General features: G+C 36.8%; 1 protein-coding gene across 2 annotated transcripts in view; it reads right to left on the reverse strand.

Moving 5' to 3' along the window:
• The window catches only part of HGF (hepatocyte growth factor), an 81,058-nt gene extending 67,281 nt beyond the window's left edge, over positions 1–13,777 (reverse strand). Inside the window, exons 1-4 of one of the 2 annotated variants that reach the window (XM_070469949.1) lie at positions 13,625–13,777; positions 13,207–13,336; positions 6,107–6,272; positions 392–504 (exon numbers count right to left, since the gene is read on the reverse strand). In XM_070469949.1, coding sequence (XP_070326050.1) covers positions 392–504; positions 6,107–6,272; positions 13,207–13,294 — 367 coding nt within the window. In that variant the 5' untranslated portion in view covers positions 13,295–13,336; positions 13,625–13,777. Of the gene's footprint in view, positions 1–391; positions 505–6,106; positions 6,273–13,206; positions 13,454–13,624 lie in introns of those variants that run through there. The other variant, XM_070469951.1, reaches the window with a different exon arrangement.
• Positions 13,778–21,684: the final 7,907 nt, after the last annotated feature.

The following is a 21,684-nucleotide window of genomic DNA, read 5'->3' on the forward strand; positions in this document are numbered from 1 at the left end:
AAAATTCAGAATACTGTATAAATATACATTTTTATATATACATAAAATGCCTTAAACTAATAAATATATAAAATATCTTAAACTTATAACTTAAGGTGGCACATTCTAAAATGAATGTGGAGAATATCAGTCCCAGGAGATGTTACTAGAAATAAACAAAGTGAGAGGGGGTAATCTAACTATGGAAAATTTGGGAAAAGCTCTTTTTAAAGGGCCACACTGAAAACAGTCAAGGCGTTAGTGTCATCTGTCTTAATGGATGAATCGACTGCATAACAGATCAGGATATTTGATGGAAATGATGGAAAAATCAGAAAGAGCCCTGTGGCAAGTAATTACATATACTTTATACTTTATTTCATTATGAAATATTTAGAGAAAAGCCAGTTACCTTTGTTTTCATAGAGGTCAAATTCATGGCCAAACTCTTTTTTTACTCCACTTGACATGCTATTGAAAGGGAACCAGAGGCATCGTTTTCTTGCTTTATCAAAAACAAAGGCCCTGAAAAAAATATCTGAATGAAAAGAAGGAATACTACTATTTATACAGCTTTTAAAGAATAGGTACATGGTTTAACCAAGGAAGATAATATAAAAACAGATGAATTATTATGTATACAGAAACGAGGATATTTGAACCTACAATTTTGATAGCAAAATGAGACCAAAAAAATTAAGTTTTTATAGCTGTAGATTTAAATACTAGATAGAGAAAAATTTGAAATGATGTCATGTTATTCTACATGAAATCTAGAAAAATAAGGGCTTCAATAAGCACAATCAATATACAGCACAATTATTAGGCTTATTTATGAAGATTTTATTATTTTTGTAAGTACACAGAAAGTTGGAAGGTTTTTTTGTGGTTGTATATAAATGATTATATTTGAAATATCATGATTAATTTCCAAAGTTTATAATTATAAAAAGCACATTCTAAACTGACATGTCCTAAAATGCAATAGACAAATCACAACCCCAAGAGATCCTGCTAGCAAAGAAGGATCTGAAATCAAATGTTTGGAAAATTTTACATACAACATCATTTCTTGTTGAGTTATAAAGCACTGAAACTTACTAAAAGCTATGAAAATCCTGCTATTAGTTAACTTTATATAAGTCAGTATTTCCTAAATAGATTTGCTTGCATAACCATTTTTAATTTTTAAGAAACTATAACATAATAGAGAATATGCTTCTGATATATCGTCTTGACAAAAATAGCTAATGTGTTAACTCTTAAAATCACCATTCCTACAGCTAAGTATTATATTGGATTTTTGTTGCTCACTAAAAAATGTATTTCTAAAAAAAAAATGTTTCTAAAGCAGAATGATAAATACAAAAATCCCTTAACTGAGAATAGTAAAGTACTTAAAATTTTCAACACATTAAGTGTTACCATTTTTACAATACAAAAAATAAAATTAGAACTCTGAATTATTTTCTTTCCATTAAGAAATAATATTAAAACTCCTTCTTACCATGTTCATGCTAACTATAATGCCACCATGTATAAGCATCACATTAAGAGAAATACACAGATTTTCTAAGAATAAATAAAGATTTTTCACTCCCAGGCCATATATTTTGAAACCACAATTTTCTTGCAATTTTAGATAGTTCAAGTTAGTCACTTATTTCTTAACATTTCAACAGCTTTTAAATAATTTTAAATGAGGGGAAATAACTTTTATAAAACAAATTTTAAAAAGATGCTATAAAATTACTTAAAACATTTTATCTATTATTTCCTATTTTTACATAGTACATTTTAGACTATAGCTAAATAACTTCAAAATTATATGTATAAACTCTGTGCTATGGTTTACATGTAGACATTTTCATATATCCACCTCCAAAAAGATTTTATACCTGTAATAGCATTAGAAAACAAACATAAAAATATATTGTTGCAACTGATAAGAAATAATAAGAGAAAAACTGACTAATGATAGATTTGAATTTTCACCTGGAAGATAGTAAACTTATGCAATGTGTGTTACATTTCCCTATTGTAGAGTGTTGGGGGGAGAGTGTTAAATGACTTTGAAAGTGTAATAATTAGATAAAGATACATATGAAGATAAAAAACTAAACAAACATCTAAAAGGAAATCTTAAAATTATAGAATCAAATACCTGCCACTTAACTTCACATTAAAATTAAAATGTACCACACATACAAAAACTACTTTTCTGCCAATAATATGGATTTGACATGAAGAGCAGGTGACTCACTGAAACCCATCAAGAACATGCAAGACTGCCTATTTCATTCATCCTCTTCTCACAATCCATTGCAATCATATGCTCTCAGAAAACTGTTTTTGCTCATATCATTTTACACCTCTATATGGACTGGATCCAAGCTAACAAATTCCATGAACTGCATATCTTCTTTTAAATTTGAATTTAGGAGTCTTTATCTTAGTCATATTTTTAACTACCATCTTCCTTTCAAGAATTCATTTTGTTGAGTTGTTTATGGCAAGGGTGCAATTTCAATACCATTTACCCAGTCAAGTTAGAAATTTTCATCTCTTAAGTCAGTTCTTGAACATAAATTTTCTGAAAAGCTTAGAATCAGGTATTCTGGCCATCTTTCTTGTACAGCAAAAAAAATATTTTCAGTCTCTATAAAATCTGTATTGTTGACACTTTCTCAAGAGAAAACAGTGTTTGAGACTTCCACCTCATGCCCTGAAGGTGGAAGGCATCCACTGAATCCCAGATGCTTTCACACAGCATTGTTGGTATTTTCCAAAAGTTTTTGTGTATTTGCCATTGTTTTTAATGATACTAGTTCATGTTACAAGCTGCAAAAAGATCTTCAATTCATGAAGAACTTACTTTTAGAGTATTATAGTATGTCCATTCAATTCGGAATGGAATCACTAAATATATTACTTAAATAGGGGTGTGTGTGTGTGTGTGTGTGTGTGTGTGTGTGTGTGTGTTGTGTGTTTCAGTTCAGTTCAGTTGCTTAGTCATGTCTGAATCTTTGTGACCCCATGGACTGCAGCACGCCAGGCCTCTCTGTCCATCACCAACTCCTGGAGTCTACCCAAACTCATGTCCATTGAGTTGGTGATGCCATCCAACCATCTCATCCTCTGTTGTCCCCTTCTCCTCCCACATTCAATCTTTCCCAGCATCAGGGTCTTTTCAAATGAGTCAGTTCTTCGCACCAGGTGGCCAAAGTATTGGAGTTTCAGCTTCAACATCAGTCCTTCCAATAAACACTCAGTACTGATCTCCTTTAGGACGGACTGGTTGGATATCCTTGCAGTTCAAGGGACTCTCAAGAGTCTTCAACACCACAGTTCAAAAGCATCAATTCTTCGGCTCTCAGCTTCCATTATAGTCCAACTCTCACATCCATACATGACTACTGGAAAAACCATAGCCTTGACCAGATGGACCTTTGTTGGCAAAGTAATGTCTCTGTTTTTTAATAGGTTGTCTAGGTTGGTCATAACTTTCCTTCCAAGGAGTAAACGTCTTTTAATTTCATGACTGCAGTCACCATCTGCAGTGATTTTGGAGCCCCCAAAAATAAAGTCTGACACTGTTTCCACTGTTTCTCCATCTATTTCCCATGAAGTGATGGGACCAGATGCCATGATCTTAGTTTTCTGAATGTTCAGCTTTAAGCTAACTTTTTCACTCTCCTCTTTCACTTTCATCAAGAGGCTCTTTAGTTCACTTTCTGCCATAAGGGTGGTGTCATCTGCATATCTGAGGTTATTGATATTTCTCCCAGCAATCTTGATTCCAACTTGTGCTTCATCCAGCCCAGCGTTTCTCATGATGTACTCTGCATAGAAGTTAAATAAACAGGGTGACAATATACAGCCTTGACGTACTCCTTTTCTTATTTGGAACCAGTCTGTTTATTCCATGTCCAGTTCTAACTGTTGTTTCATGACCTGCATACAGATTTCTCAGGAGGCAGGTCAGGTGGTTTGGTATTCCCATCTCTTTCAGAATTTTACACAGTTTGTTGTGATCCACACAGTCAAAGGCTTTGGCATAGTCAATAAAACAGAAATAGATGTTTTTCTGGCATTCTCTTGCTTTTTTGATGATCCAGCAGATGTTGGCAACTTGTTCTCTGGTTCCTCTGCCTTTTCTAAAACCAGCTTGAACATCATCTGGAAGTTCACAGTTCACATACTGTTGAAGTGCATGCTAAGTCACTTCAGTTGTGTCCAACACTTTGTGATCTAATGGACTGTAACCTGCCAAGCTCCTATGCCCATGACATTCTTCAGGCAAGAACACTGGAGCAGGTTGTCTTGCCCTCTTCCAACCCAGGGATCTTTCCAACCCAGGGATCAAACCCATGTCTCTTACTTGTCCTACACTGGCAGATAGGTTCTTTTTCACTAGTGCTACATGGGAAGCCTATATATATTTAGGATAGACAAGTGTGAAGGATGACACCATTTCTGAGCAAAGAACTTTGGCTGTACATTGGTATTACTATAAGTGGTTTTCTGCACAGGTTGGCTTAAATTTGGTGACTAAATATAACTCAACCAGAATATGGTAGAAAAGTGTGAAAACTCATATACATGGGATATGTAGAGATTTATTAATCAGGTCACATGTCTTCTCCAACACAACAAAATCAGTTTCTCCTAAATAAAACAAAGGGAAGCCTTTTTGTTTTTTCCTAGCCAAAGGGCTGACTAGTGTAAAAATTGAGCAATACTTTCCTTACTTGTGGACCCAGGAGAGTGCATTTTCAGATTCAGAGTTAAAAATCAACAATGAGACGTGGTTCTTCTCCCATTCCCTTTGCCCTGCCTTCTAACCCTGAGAGGGAAAAATACAATAAATCCAACCTCCTCAATTGCCAGAAGAACATCTCCATAAATCTACACCCCTGAGATGTTGATTGAGAGTAGTTTTATCTATTTTTTTTTTTTAATCTCAAGACTTTTCTAGGAAAGTCAGAGAAAGATGGAATTATCATAGGAATTACTTGCAAAGTTAATTCCCCATTCCCCGTGCCAGGAAATATCTCCCTGTAAGTGGCAATTTGGCTATAAGAATAATTCTAGAAGGAGATATAAATGAAAAGAAAAGAGATAGTCTGTCTTCCCGCTAAATCTATGGAAGACTTCCTCTGACCATGTCCTTTCTCCTCAGACCTGTAACACTTATTTCTCTGAGAAAGGCAATTTGAATATAGGAACTCTGGCCATGACATTCCTAAAATCTGTGTTCACAACATGTGTCACAACCCAAATGTAATAGAGTAGACTTCAAAAGTGACAGGTGGCCCTGTGCAATGCTATTGAAATGGAATGAAATAGGAAATAAAACAGTGGAAAGTGAGGGGAGCGAATATTTTTTGAACTAGGACATGAATTTTCTTCGGGCAATTTGGAAGACTATTCAGATGAAATTGTCACCTTCATGGCCCCAAACTCCAAGTTTTATGCTCTGAGAGTACTGACAAAGTTGTAAGGAATTTTCCTGGGAGGTGCTGAACTTTCAAAAGATAAGAAAACTCCCCCATTTGAGTCCCCTCATGCCTCTTTGAATTGCTCCATCACTTTTCATCTAAAACTTCAATACACTACCTCCTAACTACTTTAAGAGGCTGTTTAAGCTTTTGCTGCTAACACCAATACCCCGAGGTTTTTTATCTAATTATATCAACACTTTTTATTTCTATCCCTAAAGACAGTAAGTTGCAGTAAGTTTTGACTATTGCCCAATTTATATTCTGAAAATTCCTCCACTCCTCTTGTGAGAAAAAAAGAAGTTTACTCTGAATAGAATATTTTAAAATATTAGAAATAAAAAGTTAATCTAATTGTTTAGTTCCTAAAGTTCAATTGTTCATAAAATGAGAAAATACAAACTCCATAACTAAAGCCAATGTGAATTCTAAACAATCTTGTGGTTCAAGTGTTCTCCCTTACACATATTTCCAACAAATGAGAGCTGTCTTCTGTTGTAATGAGTTAAAACTAAAATCAAGCTTATAATTTTAAAAGTACATCCCATTGAATACAAAACCGATGATGATAATGAGCACATTCTATATTTGGAAAATTATTCTAAGAACAAAATGAAGCAACTTACTTGCAAGTGAATGGAAGTCCTTTATTCCTAATACATCTATTGGCACATTGGTCTGCAGTGTTCATTTTTTTTGTTTTTATCTTCAGTAATGGGTCCTCTTTAATTAGAGTAGTCTTTGCTGACCTTTTGAATTCATGAAGTGTGTTTCTTCTTTTCTTCTGTCCTTCTATTAATAATAATAATTTTTTAAAACATAGGGGAAAATATTTTAAGGGTCATATAGTAAATATCCTTTAAGAATCATGTACAAGATAGTGATTCTGACAACATACCAGACCTCCAGGGCTTGGAGGTAGAGTGATGTGGGGAATAATACTCTCAGATAATTAAGAGCAAGAAAGGAATACTTAATTGTGAAAAAAAAAATAACTTCTCATACAGAGTCACTTATCTACATTCTTTCAAATGAAAGATGCTTTTAAAAATTAGGACAGAGTTCACTCTTAAGAAATAAGTAACATGATATTCTCCAAACAGTATGAAAGCAAGTGCCAGGGCATATCATATCATATCATGTTCTATAATTTAATTTGTCATTTCCTTCTACAATTGATCTTATGTAACTTACAGTATTAATACTAATTAGATAAGCCAATTCAATGACAGGTGAGAAACTTCTCCTTAAAAATGGTGCACTGGATAAATACTTGACTTGCTCTTAAAATATTTCATTCTATTCATATTTTAGTCTTTCTCATTTCCTACATAAGTGTTCTCTGTGTTTGGGGGCACTATTTCTTAGTATCATTGAACTGTTTGTTTTGAAATCAAGCCAAATGCTATAAATCAAATGAATGTAAACCTTCATCCTTTAATGAAGCAATATCATTTTTCTTCATCATGGTATTCTACCAGGCCCCTAGATACATGAAGCCTCCTACTAAAAACCCGAAGAGCAGAGCCAAAACATCCCAAGAGTCTTAATCTTTGAATAATTTTGGAATAGGAAGAACTTACTTCTTTATTCTTAATTTATCCAAAGTTACCTGATAATCTCCTCTTCACAATGAGGATCAAATTGTCTACAAGATTGTAGCTATTTTATAAAGGATGGACATAACTGTGCCCCTCCCCTGCCTGTCCAATTTTCGAATACCCTTATAACAATGGTAGCAGTAAAATTTTAAGATAAAGAAACCAAGATACAGGGGAACACTGACAACTTAGAAGATCTGATTCAAAATCCAGCTGCCTGGATTCAAAACCCCCACTCTTAAACACTTACAATACCATCTTCCTCTAAGACTTGATAAGAGAGTATATGAAAATATGGCTTGTAAATAGTTTCTGAAGATTCGGTTAAAGCTATCAATAGAGAAATAACTTGCATGTCAGAACAAGAAATTATTTCTGGTCTTTAAACATGGTGAAATGTGTCGAGAAAAGAGAATGAAAATTTTTGTGCAGAAAATTTGGAAATATGGCTTAACAGAGTGAGATAACAAAAATGGCATCATACTCTGAAGCTTGCCAGCAACCACTAGCTCCAGTTGTTTCATTAAACATGCAAAGCCTACTCACTAATATCTATCCTAACCTGAAGTCCACAATAAACAAGAGAAAACATGAATTCCTCTGAACTTCTGGTTCTCTGTAAAACTCCAGAACACAATCCCCAAAAGACTGGAACTAATTTCTATAACAATGCTTACATTTTATTTTCTTTTCTTCAACTATTCTTTGCCCTATAAGATGAAATGGCTATGGTAGAAGAGATATAATTTAGAAGACATTTTAACGTAGAAACTCAGTCAACCAAATAATCTATCAACATGTTATCCATTGAGTGTGGACCAAATGCCTTGCATAATGTTGGCAGACTGATGATAATTCTGGCATTCTTATTGACTTGCCAAGTGACTTTGTTTTATTACCTTAAATGCTAATATCCCATTATTCAATCTACTGACACAAAATAAACGTTATAGTTGAACTAAAAGGAGTGATTTAAACTATAATCATTTGGAAATTAATTTGGATTATGAAATGTTATGAATATGCAAAATTTTACTTTTGTTTTTGAAATTTCATCCTTTAATTTCTGGCATAAGAGAAGAAACTGTTATTTTCCCAAGCTAAGAAGTGGTATTATTCTTTTCAAATTTTGATTTCTGCCACATGACCATGTTAACGGGAGATAAGTTTCACCACTAAAGTTTTTCCTTCTTTTGACCTTAGTGCACTATTTCATAGGTGCACTATTTCTTCATATGATTTCATAAAAATCATCTGAATTCCTATATAAATTGGAATATTTCTTAGAGACAAAATAGTAATAGATGCAAAAAATGTATTAAAAAAACTATTACCAAAATGGAAAAAATATGTAGTATACATACATATATGTAATCAATTAAATTAACTAAAATATAGAATTTAAATTGGCCTAATGTATATTGCATTTATTACACATGTTTAAGTGTGAGAGAAGAATGTAAAACTAAATTTAAAAAGTGTAAGACAAACACTGAGTTTTTTTTAATTAGTATTTTAGTATTTTAATTAGTATTTTACTAATTACAAAAAATAGAATCCCTGGTCAGCGCTCTGTTTTGTTTTCTCAGAACCAGACAACAGAAGGAACGCATTAAGGATGACTATAGAGAAAAGTGGTTTCTGTAGGATCATTGGTCATGTTTAATTCTGCAGATCCTCAGTTGTCCTATAGAAATGTGTTAATGTGTGGGTATCTCATAAAAATATTCTATTCTTGCTTGCTGACAAACTTTTGATCACTACCTTTCATCTAAAGATCAAAAAGCATCCTGAAAAACAAATAAATCTATAATTTCCCTTTACTAGATAATAAATAGGAGAGAAAAGCTTGTCTGGGGTTACAAAGCTAATAAGAGGCAATCAGAACCAGATAGTAGGATTCCCTTTTCACTCTTTATTTCTGATGACTTGGAAGCTTTCCCTTATATCAGTCATCTCTACTAGGTCAGTAAATGATTACTCAAAACTGCAAAGTTCAAGCTAGTTGTACATCATGTAATCCACACATCTATAAAATTAATTCCTTCTTCAAAAAAAGAAAAATTCAAAACAGGAGTCATTCAAAAACAGCATCTGAAAATAAAATTCCTTTGCTGAAAATACTTTCAACTTTCTCTTCCATATGTATTAACAATTGATGCTTGTTTTACTAAAAACAGTTAAAACACAAACTTAATTTGGGAGGAAACTCAAAAATATCTTTGGATCAGATTTTCCCTACTATTTTTTGTGCATGACTGTTAGTTGAAGTTTATAAACAAAATACTGAAATGAAATCAAAGGGTAAGAGATCACTGAAACTTTGTCATGCTTTCCTGTATTTTAAACTGCAACTCCTTTTCCCTCTTCTCTCAGTATGGGAAAACATTCTCAAAGCTATATTTCCTAAAGAAACTGAAGTCCCAGTTTTAGAACTGAAATCATTAGGATCTTAGTGAAAACCTACAAACAGAAAGTAGGGTCAAATGTATCAAGGTGCTTGAAGAAAGACACATTTCTCCCTCTGGTCCCCAGGCCTCACACTCATTTCTCTCAGTACCTCATATATTTCTTCTCTGTATGGACTAACCATTGACTTCAAAGGAAAATCATGCAAAGGAAAGGATTTGCAGGGTGTGGAAAGAAGCAGGAATCTGGCTCCACATATTCTGAGAAACCTACCCACGTGATTAGTGATTAACAGCTTGAAGTGGCAAGATGTTAAGATGAAAGTACACAAATAATTAATGGAAGGGAATGATGGTGACTGGAAATTTACTTCCCAGAGGCAAAAATCATAAAAACAAGTCCAAATCTTCATTGCTGTTATCTAGGTCTTGGTTTCATAAACAGACAATTTTCTCCCCTTTTTTAAAGAAGAGAACAATATCACAAGTAAAGATGTTAAGAAAGGATCAAATCAGATTTCAATCAAATGTTAGTATTTGAGGAGCAGCATAATGATCTCTTCCAAAAAGATCTACAAATGAAATGATGTTCCGTGTGAGTTGAGGACCCTCCTACGTCTCTCCCTCCTTCTACTTCATTCCACTTCCTCCTTCAGCCTCGTCCTGGTCTCTTGTTTCATTGTCTGTTTCTCCTACAGCTCTCCTCCCACCCCAACCAAAGCAACCACACTTCACCCATGTATCTTGTAAACTCAAAACCATCTGGCTGTGATCCATGATGTTTAAAACAGTGTGATTTAGTGTGATGTTCAAACATACATACGCACCACGCTCAGTCGTGTCCGACTGTTTGTGACCCCATGGGCTCTAGTCCATCAGGTTCCTCTGTTCATGGGATTTTCAAGGTAGGAATACTGGAGTGGGTTGCCATTTCCTCCCCCTCCAGGGGACCTTCCCAACCCAGGGATCGAACCTGCATCTTTTCTGTCTCCTGCACTGGCAGGCAGATTCTCTACCACTGTGCCACCTGGGAAGCCCATATACATGCTAGTCTATCTTATTTTTCCAAACCCAGGTCATACTCCTCCTGCTCAGGCACTCATGATCCTACCCCTACATGATCACCTGTCCTTCGTTATACTTACTCATTTCAGTACCTTCTGCCACTTATGTTTCCCTGACTTAAGTACTGAGCATACTATTACCTGTATTTTCATACTCCACTTGGGTACTACATACCCCCTAAACCTTATTTGATCTTCTAAGCTAGAAATGAACTCTCAACCATAACATAATACTACTTCTAACACAGAATCATCCTTGTATTACTAACTAAAATGGATTTTTTAAAAGTAAGTTTTGATTGATTTCACTGCTGCTGTTTTCAATATAAATAAAAGGAAAAAATGCACATTGCATATTTCATTCACGTAGATTTAGGCAGGAATCTCAGTTCTACCTATTATCTAAGATAATAAGACAAAATAATTAAGATCTTTAACTTCAGTTTCCTCAGGTAAAATGAGTCAATCCAATAATGCCAATCTTATTAGAATTAAATAAGCTTTGTTTTAGAACAAGGTCCAAAACAGTTGCTCAACAAGTGTAAGTCTCTTTGTCATTTATTCATCTGTAAATCTTGCACAGACTCCTTGACAATAGGGGCTCATTTAATGATCCTTTGTTGTTGTTAGAGGGAATTGGATATTTGTATCCAATGCTGGTGGGATGATGGAGGATAATCCTATATGGACTAGTTCCTTATAAAGATGGCTTGGGTCTATAACAATCAATATTTCTTCAAGTTTTTTGAAACTTTTCTAAAAATATCTCCATAATACATTCTGCTCATAACTGGTTGTCACCTCATTATAGTATCCACTTTGTTTTAAATATTGTGTTATCTCACAGTATGTAAAAATGCAGACTCATCAGATAAATCAAAAAAGCATAACCTAAGCAAGTAACAGCAATAACAAAGTTCTCAATGTTCCATGTTAGATGTTATAAAAAAGAACAGACTTTCTTTATATGTTCTAAGAGGGCTAGCCATGTTTTCTACTTTGAGGAATGTTATGTTTTTTAAAAAACTATCAAAATAAACTTGACAAAGGCAGATCCTCTTTGTGATAACAATTTTAACATTATCCACCCTAGGAATTATTCTATTATCTGTAATTCCCAACTGACTTCTTCTTGCTTGCAGTATTCTCTTGGGTTCCATTCTCCCTATATTCAGGAAATGCAGTCATTTCAACACTAGCCAAAGTGAAATATAATTACAAATGTATATCTCCTGCCAAAGCTTCAAAATGCATGCCAAAAGCAAATAGACATTGTCTATGGTTGATCTACTGTTTGGGTTTTCCACACCGCGATCCCCAAGTATTAGCACATATGACTCCAGGTAACCATATTCTACTTTAGCCCATCAACATTTTAATCTTAAAAATGAAAACCCTCAAAATGTTAGCTATCATTTCAATTTAGGCTCAAAATCCCCCAAACCAGCAATGTCATATAAGAATTAATTTTAACACAACACCTCTCAAGGGTGATAACCTGCTAGATTGATACTTTTTTTCCATCTCTTTAGAAATCTAACATAAATGTTTTCAAACTGACCCTTTCCACACAGTGTTGTTTTCCAAAAAGAACAAGTCACAAAATCAAAGAAAGCCAAGTGGGACTTGATGACTTTTCTTGTCATTTGCAAATTCTTGGTGTCTTCAACCTTTGGATTACATCGAAAACTAGATCAGAGTTCTGATAAACTTCATATTTAACTTATCTCAAAAAATATAGCCCGTTATGTCTTGTATTATTTTTTAAAAAACCATGTTTACCGTCTGGGCATTCGTTCTGTTCCTTTATTCCCCTGTGCCCACCTCTGATGCTCACTACCCTCTCCTGTTGGCATCCCAGCCACGACAGTGATAATACAACCAAATACAGATGTTTCCTCTTGCCCTGATAACGACAGAAAACTTCCCAAAGCAGCAAATGAAAGTCTAAACTTCCAGGCAATATGAACTCCCAAGCAACTCCTTCCCAACCTATAAATTCTGGGGAGAAAGCAGGAGACCAAAAGGAGCTGTTCTGCAGCTATAATCAAGTCACACAATTTTTTGCCTCCCTTGCACTGCAGTTTCCAAAGGCCAGGCTTCCATACTCAGAAAGAATAAGACCTTAGAAGAAAGGCTTTCTCTTTCATTTTTATAACATGCATATACTCAGTTTAATCTGCCTTCTCCAAATGAAAATCTGTATTAAGTCATAATTTGGCCCTGAATGTGACTGAGTGATGTGGGACAGCGGACTGTCGTGGAAAATTGCCTTTGGGGGAAAAAAAAAATTGTGTCCCTGCTGTAATGACCATCACTGTCCCCGTTCAGATCAGACCCTCTGTTCAGCTTTAAATTTCTCCAAGCCGGTGTTAGCACTTCATTCCCATTCCACCGTCCAGGACTATCAGGCTAAGTGAGATGGGGCTGGATCAATGGGGAGATGGGCAGAAACAACAGGGGGGATGCTAATTATCATTTTAAATGCTTTTCAAACAGCAAAAGAATGTCAAAAGAAAGCTAAATGAGAGGTTTAGAAAAACCTTACCACAAACTGAGTTAAGGAAGGATGCTGGGAGTAAGGCAAAGGGAGAGTTAGGGAAAGGAAAGGTTAGCAAGAGAGAGTTAAATAAGAATATTAGAGAAAACTAACCTGCATAGGGGATGGCGATGGGAAGCAGGAGGAGGTGGAGGAGGACGTGCTGCAGCAGCAGGACTGGCAGAAGTCTGGTCACCCACATGGTCCTGCTGGGTGTGCTGGCGGATCCCACTGGAGCAGATGCCTGGGTGAAAGAATCCTGTTCCGACTCAGAGCCTAAAAGAGCCCGTCGGCTCTGAGCTGCTTTTTATTGCGATGAGCTAAGTTTGTTGTGTGATTAACTGGAAAGATCTAGGTCTGAACTCCCTCTTACGGTAAGAAACTGTTTAACAACAGCCCTTTACTCTCTCCCACCGCCCCCCCCTTTCCTCACTTACCCCCCTCCCCCCCCCCCCACTTCGCCCACCACAACACCAAACGCAGCCCAGCTCCCCACCCCCCCACCCCCACTCTGCTTAGGAAAGAAACTTACAAAGAAAAGGTCACCTGGCCTGAGGCCAGCTGCAATTTGGAAGCTGGAGCTCCAGATCCCAGTGGCTCCTATCCGAGTAAGGAAGGGAGGAGCAAGGCTCAGCCCAATAGCTAAATCAAGGCACAGGCAGAGGACCAATTCGCTAAGTTTAAACAGGAAAATACATGTGTTTACATATCTATTTGGGAAAAGAGGAAGGGGAAGCAGCAGAAGAAGAAAGCAAAGCACTGCCTTTCTGTCAAATGTGCTTCAGCTCCTAATCTGTCTAGTTGCACTGCTAGAGCAATCTAGGGATTCCAAACACCGAGCAGTTTCCCTAGGGTGCTAGAGCCGGGGAAGGACCTGGGAGGCAGACAGCAGACAGGTCCAGCCCAGGTAGAAAGAAGTCCCATGAGAACGGAGTATGGTACTGTGGGGTAAAAATAAATGAACCAGCAAAGCACAAACAGCCACGATTGTCAGGCAGAAAAAGTGCCCCTATTCAATGGGCTCAGGGCAGGTAACTTTTTTCAGAAGCTGAGCTAAGCTCCCCAGTAACAGCAAAGGTACCAAAAGCTCTTAAACTTGTCTGATTGGGGGACTGTGATAAAATCTGGTCATGCCCTCTTCTTAAAATGTCTAAAACATTGAGATTACCCACTGCCTCTCCCTGACAGATAAATGTGGCATGGATTCCATTCTGCGTCTCCCCCTCCCCTTCTCTTTTCCAGCTCCATCCCGTCTGCATGCACTTCCCAGCCTCCCTCAAAGTGGAGGGATGAAGGGCTTGCACTGGGGAGGAGGGGAGAGGGTAAGGGAGGGACATGTGGGATACAGAGGCTTGTGTTTGCACCTTGAGGTAGTGAGTTGATTATTTTAGGTAAGAGCTTGTGCTATTTATAATGAATTTGGGGGTATAGTTGCCCCTATGTGTTTCTGAAATGGACACAAATAAGAACAATGTCTTCTGTCCACAGAGGAAGGGGAAATGGGCGTAATGTGGTCTGTCTCTGGAGCTGTACAGAGATGGTAGTGGGCAAAATTAAAGCCATCCTCAAAACAGTGTTTCGTCCACAGCTCTCATTCCTCATCCTTCAGTGCAGCCTACCCCCACCTAAAGGACCTAAACCTGTGGAAGAGCTAGAGAAGCTAGTTATTAAGAGAACTAGTCTTGAGGAATCCACTTCATCTTACCTTTTGCTATTTTTGGTCCTTTTCTTTTCTCATTTTCTCCATATAAAAACAAAACCAAGCAAACACATAAATAATTTGTCAACCTTTCCTAATGTCCTAAGTACTCATTTTACGTTACTTTTTACTCCGACTCTTAGCAACCCCATTACTGTAGCCCACCAGGCTCCTCTGTCCATGGGGTTTTCCAGGCAAGAATACTAGAGTGGGTTGCCATTTCTTTCTCCAAGTGGTATTCCCAACCCAGGGATCAAACTGGGGTGTCCGGATCAAACTGAAGGCAGATTCTTATGATCTGAGCCACCAGGAAAGCCCACACACTTCCTGTTACACTTCTTGGAAATTCTCAATTTCAGTATGTTGTTGTGTGACCATGATCCTGATTAGCCCCATGGTAACTCCTGTGCTTCGCTAGGGATTGAGACTCCTTTTAAAGAAGCTAGAATTTTTGATAAGTAAATTCTATAGGTAAACAATGAAGGAGACCAGTCTTCCTATCTGTTCTCTCTCTCAGAGAAAGCAGAATCAGGGTTATAAGCATAATTGCAATTATCATTATAGCTTGGGGCAAAATCTATCCTGGATAAGAAACTTAGGGCATCAAAAAGAAATTGAATAATCTTATTTAATAGGTCACACATTTTCACAGTTTTTTATTGTCACATTAAATATAATAAATGTTTAACCTTATTTAGAATTATTATTTATATTTCTATTTTGACAGGTTATTGGCTTATCTATATTGAAATGACAACTAATATGCATTGAATTTTTAGTGTATGCTAAGCATTGTACCAAGTACTCTTAAACAGATTCTTACTAATCCTTACAATACACCTACATTAAAAAAATATTATAATCCCCAGTTATAGTTGAAACAGCTTAAGAAAATTATTTTTATTCTTAAATAACTTGCTCAAGATCCCAAAGGAATAAAGATTCAGATGGGAGAGCTGAACATTGTTGATCACAAAACATAGGATGGGATAAATTTCTATAAAGCTTATAAGAACAAGACTTTAATCACTAAAATTATCCTGAGAGCAAACATGCTGGAGGTGCTTAACAATAATTTACAAAATAAATGAAAGTATAAATAATTTTAAATTTCCCAAAAGTATGATGAAATACACAAAGTAATGAAAGGTGCTGTTATTTTACTTTGTCTTGATAATACATTCTCATTATTTTTTCAAGTCATAATCATGATATTTTCCCCACGCTTTGCTCTTCCTTTATACTCCTTAGTTGTTAAACTGTATCAATCCCCAAAAGTGTGAAAGTTGTTTGATAAAACAGAAAATCTTATGAAGACAATATTTCAAATGATACAACTCGTATAATTCCTTAAATACAAGATGGATCCTCATTGCCTACATAATATCATTTCAAATCTTTCATAAGTTTAAGTCTAGTATTCCATACGAACTAGATTGATTGAACAGGGAAAAAAGTACAAGTACACTGCTGATGTTTTTTAAAAGCCTACACTTGATCCACACAACCCACACCCCCTGCCCCAAAAAAATCCCTGTCTTCAAAAGCCTCATGTTACTCAACCACAAGTGATGTTTGAGTCCATTTACATTAGAGCGAAACTGATAGGACTTTGTGTTCTGTAGACCACTGAAGAGCTCTGCATTCTCAGACAACCCATCTCATCCCTTAAGTAATAGGAACATATATTGTGTCGTTCTGCTTGCTACCACTACTTTGTAGACTCAGTTTAGTCCTACACCTGGTTACAAATCCCAGTTACTATCTTGGCAAAATTTTACTTTCATTTCAGTTTCCAAGGATTCATAAACAAAAGAAACCACTCGTTACACACAAACACTTTCAATATTTAGTAGAGGATTATTTAACTTAATTTCAATATACAACCATTAAAAGAAAAGCCAAGTAGACACAATAGAGAGTAACAACATGTGCATCACCAAATTGGATCAGTCAACATCCAGACTTGAACAGCATATGCTGGGAATTCCCAAGTAACAGCAATCTGAAGTCCCACTTGGGAAAAGGGCCAATGCAGTGCATCCGCTCCGTGGGTGAGACTTCAAACTGCAGTTTTGGGGGTTCCCACTTATAATCCTAGGTCTCAAACTTGTATCATCATCACTGTGCATGCAAAAATGCAGCTCTGGTTTTACTTTAACATTTTTACAGTGTTGTTTGTTTTATCTTGTGAGTCATAGGATTTCGTTAAACTCCAGGCATGGTTGGCCAGACCTCCAGGGACTCAAGAATTCCAAGACCCACTCCTTTTCTTATCTAAAGTGCCACCTGACTAGCTGTGCTTGTGGGCAGGCATGGAATCTGGGCGGTGTCCAAGCAGATCAGGAGCAAGATCAGAAGACTACTCTTCTGTTTCTGAAACCTGAACAAAACTTTCTCCATTTTAATTTTCCTTACAGTCAGCCGCATGATTGTTGAGGCTGAAGAACATAGGAATAAGGCAATATAACACGAGTAGTCTTGTTAATTCTATAGGTCAAGTAACAATTCCAAACATCCCAAAAGAAACAAGATAATTAAAGAAACAAGCAAGGGGTTAAACAATACAGAAAACCATTTCTGAGTGGCAGGGGACATTGTAAAGAAAAAGTTCCACCATGAATTAGAAATAAGATTTTGTACATTAACTCCTATATCAATTAACTTATTGCCTGTAATAGTAGTAACAACAGAATGTTCTATCAAGCAATGATTCCTTTTTTCTATGAAATTTTGTAATACTTTAGTTCTCTGCAAAATCTTACATAGGGGTTCTAAGGAAAAGCTAATATTAGCAACAGACAAAGTAGGAAATAGCATTTGAGTCAGTTCAGTTCAGTTCAGTCTCTCATTTGTGTCTGACTCTTTTTGACCCCATGGACTGCAGCATGCCAAACTCCCAGAGCTTGCTCAAACTCATGTCCATTGAGTCAGTGACATGGACATTTGAGTCAGTGACACCTGAATTTTCATGGGGAGAAAATAATAGATGGTCCCCTTGCAATATAAATGATCAACACATGTTAAACATCTGGAAAGGGGTTCCTAACAGATACATAGAGGTAGTGTTTATATCATCAGTGAAAATACATGCTAATTAAGGAGCGATTTAAAAAAAAATATCATAGGTTTTAGGGAAAACAATTCATTCAGAATAGTTGACGGGTTCTCCAATAAGTGGAGTTCCCCAAGTGCAAGAAGTTGGTCCTCATTACCTTTGTTACAGTCTATCAGTAAGTTGCTGGGACTATTACAGTGACAGAGGAAATTGTTGCATGATACTTGTGTTCAAGGCTTGAGCTGTATCTTTACCAGAGCTGTGTAATCTAGCAGACAGATACATTTTGTCCATGGAAAGGTCAAGTTTAGGAAAGACTGGCTTTGAAGTCTTTGGGGCAGATGAAGTTATCCTGAGTTCTGGTCTGGCTCAGCTTTCTCCAGCTGAAGATTCACCAATAGCTTTCTTCATATTTTCCCTTTAATTGTAGCATATCCTTGAAGGTTGAGGCATGAAGGACAATCTGCATTATAGCCAGGCTTCCAAGAATAATCTATTCACGAGAATAAAACTCATGGGCTAATTTTCTAATACTCAGTTGTTTCAGGATGGAAGTCTATTTTATGAATTTGTAAGTTTGAAAGACTCATTCTCATCAAAGATGTTTCTGATTCTCCTATAGGTTTATTATTTAAAATATTGAGGGCATTATTTAAGTTGTGTATGTGTGTGCATGTGCTCAGTCACTTCAGTTGTTGCAACCCTATGGACCATAGCCCTCTGTTTATGGGGTTCTCCAGGCAAGAATACTGAATTGGGTTGCCTTGCCCTTCTCCAGGGGATCTTTCTGACCCAGGGATTGAACCCACATCTCTTGCATCTTCTGCATTAGCAGGTGGGTTCTTTATCACAAGCACCACCTGGGAAGCCCCATATTTAAGTTAGTCCTCCAGTTCTTATAAGAGCCATCTCCAAGTTTAATTAATTGCTGTTTAAGCATACCATTCATTCTGTCAGTCAAACTGCAGCTTGAGAATGATAAGGAATATGAAAGACCCATTGTATATTTTGTTCCTGGGCAAACTTTTATATTAATTTACCTTTAAAATGTCACCCATTGTCACTCTGAATTTGAAGTGCAACACCATAATATAAATTAATTATCTCCAATGTTTTAATAGTATGAGTCTGATTGGCTTTCCCAAAAGGAATGGCCACTAAATATTGAGAATAGGTGTCCACCGGAGTACAGTTATTGGCATCCTTTATCTCAGAATTAATGGACCAATATAGTCAATTTACCATATTTTCCCATATTTGACCCCATATTTGGCAGCTTGCCACATGCCAATTTTCCTTTGACTAATGTGGAAAGCTTCTATGCTTACTATGTTGACAAGTTAGACATTGTAAAGAAACAGGTTTAATGAGATCCATAGTTAAGGAAATCTTGATCCTGGGACTACCTGTATGTTGCTTTTTCTCTCAGATGGCCACATTATTGGTGTGCCCACAAAGTCAAAGTGTTTAACTCTCTGGAGTCTGGGTAGACTTCTACTGCTGGGATTCGGGTTTGTTCATCTATAATAGAGATATACCATTGTTCCATAAAATTTGGAACATTGTGAGCATCAGCATAAAAGACTGAAACAGTAGTAAACAATTTCCCAAACATCGGACCATAATTCCTTTTTCCATACTCTTCAGAGTGAACTTGCCATAGGGGAAAAAAGGTGGCTAATCCATTGGCTACTGATAAAAGATATGTGTATATACAGCATTCAGTTAAATTATCTTGTACTACCTGATAAACAGCATTTAACTAGGCAAACTGGCTACTTTTACCTTCCTCAGCATATGTCAGCAATTTAGTAGTGACCGAGTTATATGCCACCACTTTCCAATAGCAAGTGGATCCTATATATTAGCTGATCCATCAGTGAATCACGTGTGCTGTTTTTCTTGTGCAGTTAAAGAGACAAAGGGCTTTCCCTATTTTACAGACAGCTCAGTCCTCATGTGTAACTATAGCCTCTTGCTCAAGGCCTTCAATAGGAATTTCAGAAATCTTTTCATTCAAGGCATTGACCCCATGTGGCACAGATATGGCTTGCTCATGAATATACCATTTCCATTTTATTATGCTGGACTCCTGAACTTACCCAACCTGTGCGTGTGGGGTAAACTTTGTACACATGATGTCTTAATATTACAGTATGATCTATAGTCAATTGTTCCATATCAATCAAAGCCTGATAATAAACCCATAGCTGTTTTTCAAAGGTAATGTAATTTCTCCCAGCCTCTGGAAATTTCCTACTCCAGAAGCCCAAAGGCACTCATTTGCCATACTGTTTATGCCATAAGCTTCAATTAGCATATAGTTCATTGGTAAATACCTGTGATTTTATGTCCCCTGGCTATAGTTCATGGGATATCTAATCTCCATCCAAGATAGATTGCTGAGATAAGCTTTAGAATAATTCAATTAAACTTTTTAGCGATAAAACATAACAGTCAGTAACTATCTGGGAAGTGAGTCTTGGTCAACATAAATTTCAGTTAGTAAAGCTAGAATTTAATATTCATTAAAATACATAATTGTGTGTAGGGGGAGGTTGGGGGTGGGGCATTAACCCTGCAGACAGGGAAGGTTTGATAAAATAAAAAATGAAGGTTTTGAAGGAGCCAGGAGAAAACAAATGACTGTCTTGGATTTCCCATAGCACCCAGTGTTTTGTCTTGTATCGTTTAAGTGCTTACTTTTCAGTTTGGCTGGCTGGCTCTTTGCTGCTCCTCGGGATTTTTTCTAGCTGCAGTGGGTGGGGACTGCTGTCCAGTTGCAGTGCTCCGCAGGCTTCTCCTTGCGGTGGCTTCGCGCGGGCTCTAGGTGCCCAGGCTCCGGTGGTTGTGGCTTTGGGCTCCGTAATTGTGGCTCCTGGGCCCTAGAGAACAAGCGCAGTTGTTGTGGCAAACGGGCTTAGCTGCTCCATGGGGCGTGGGATCTTCCTGAATCAGGGATCAAGCCCGTGTCTCCTCCATTGGCAGGCAGATTCTTTCCCACTGAACTACCAGAAAAGGCTCCAATTGCTTGATTTACAGCTATTGTTTACCCATTTTAAATCCTTGATTTAGAAGTAGACTGTTGCCATAGTCTAAAGACATCAGGATAGCAAAAGTCTGACCATGACTGGTTAATTTTTTGTAGAAGGAGAATGAGCTTTATCTATGTCACAATCTTCATAGATCATTGCAAAATAATATTTGCTTTACCAAAGTAACAAAAGATTTGAAAAACAAATCTAAATAACTTAAAGGCAAAGAAATTCACATTGTCTACTATCAGTAGCCACATTGCAAGAAAACTTTGTTCTCTCTCTCTCTTTTTTTTTTTAATGTGGCGGATAATTGCTTTACAACGTTGTGTTGGTTTCTGTCGAACAATATGTGAAACAGCCCTAAGTATACATATGTCCCCTCCCTCTTGAACTTCCCTCACATGCCTCCCACCCCAGCCACACACAGAGACCCAGGTTGAGCTCCCTGTTTTATAAGCACCTTCTCACTAGCTCGTTATTTTACATACGGGCGCGTATATGTTTTAATATTACTCTCTCAATTCTTCCCACCCTCTCCTTTCCCTACTGTGTCCACAAGTCTGTTCTCTATGGCTGTGTCTCTTTTCCTGCCCTGCAAAGAAGTTCATCAGTACCACTTTTCTACGTTCCAAATACATGTGTTTATATATGGTGTTTGTTTTTCTCTTCTGACTTATTTCACTCTGTAAAACAGTCTGCCTCACTAGCGCTGACTCAGATTTGTTCCTTTTTATGCTGAGTAATATTCCATTGTATGTATGTACCACAACTTCTTTATCCATTCATCTGTCAAGGGG

The sequence above is a fragment of the Odocoileus virginianus genome, chromosome 1 (assembly GCF_023699985.2).
Source record: "Odocoileus virginianus isolate 20LAN1187 ecotype Illinois chromosome 1, Ovbor_1.2, whole genome shotgun sequence".
Classification (NCBI taxonomy): Eukaryota; Metazoa; Chordata; class Mammalia; order Artiodactyla; family Cervidae; genus Odocoileus; species Odocoileus virginianus.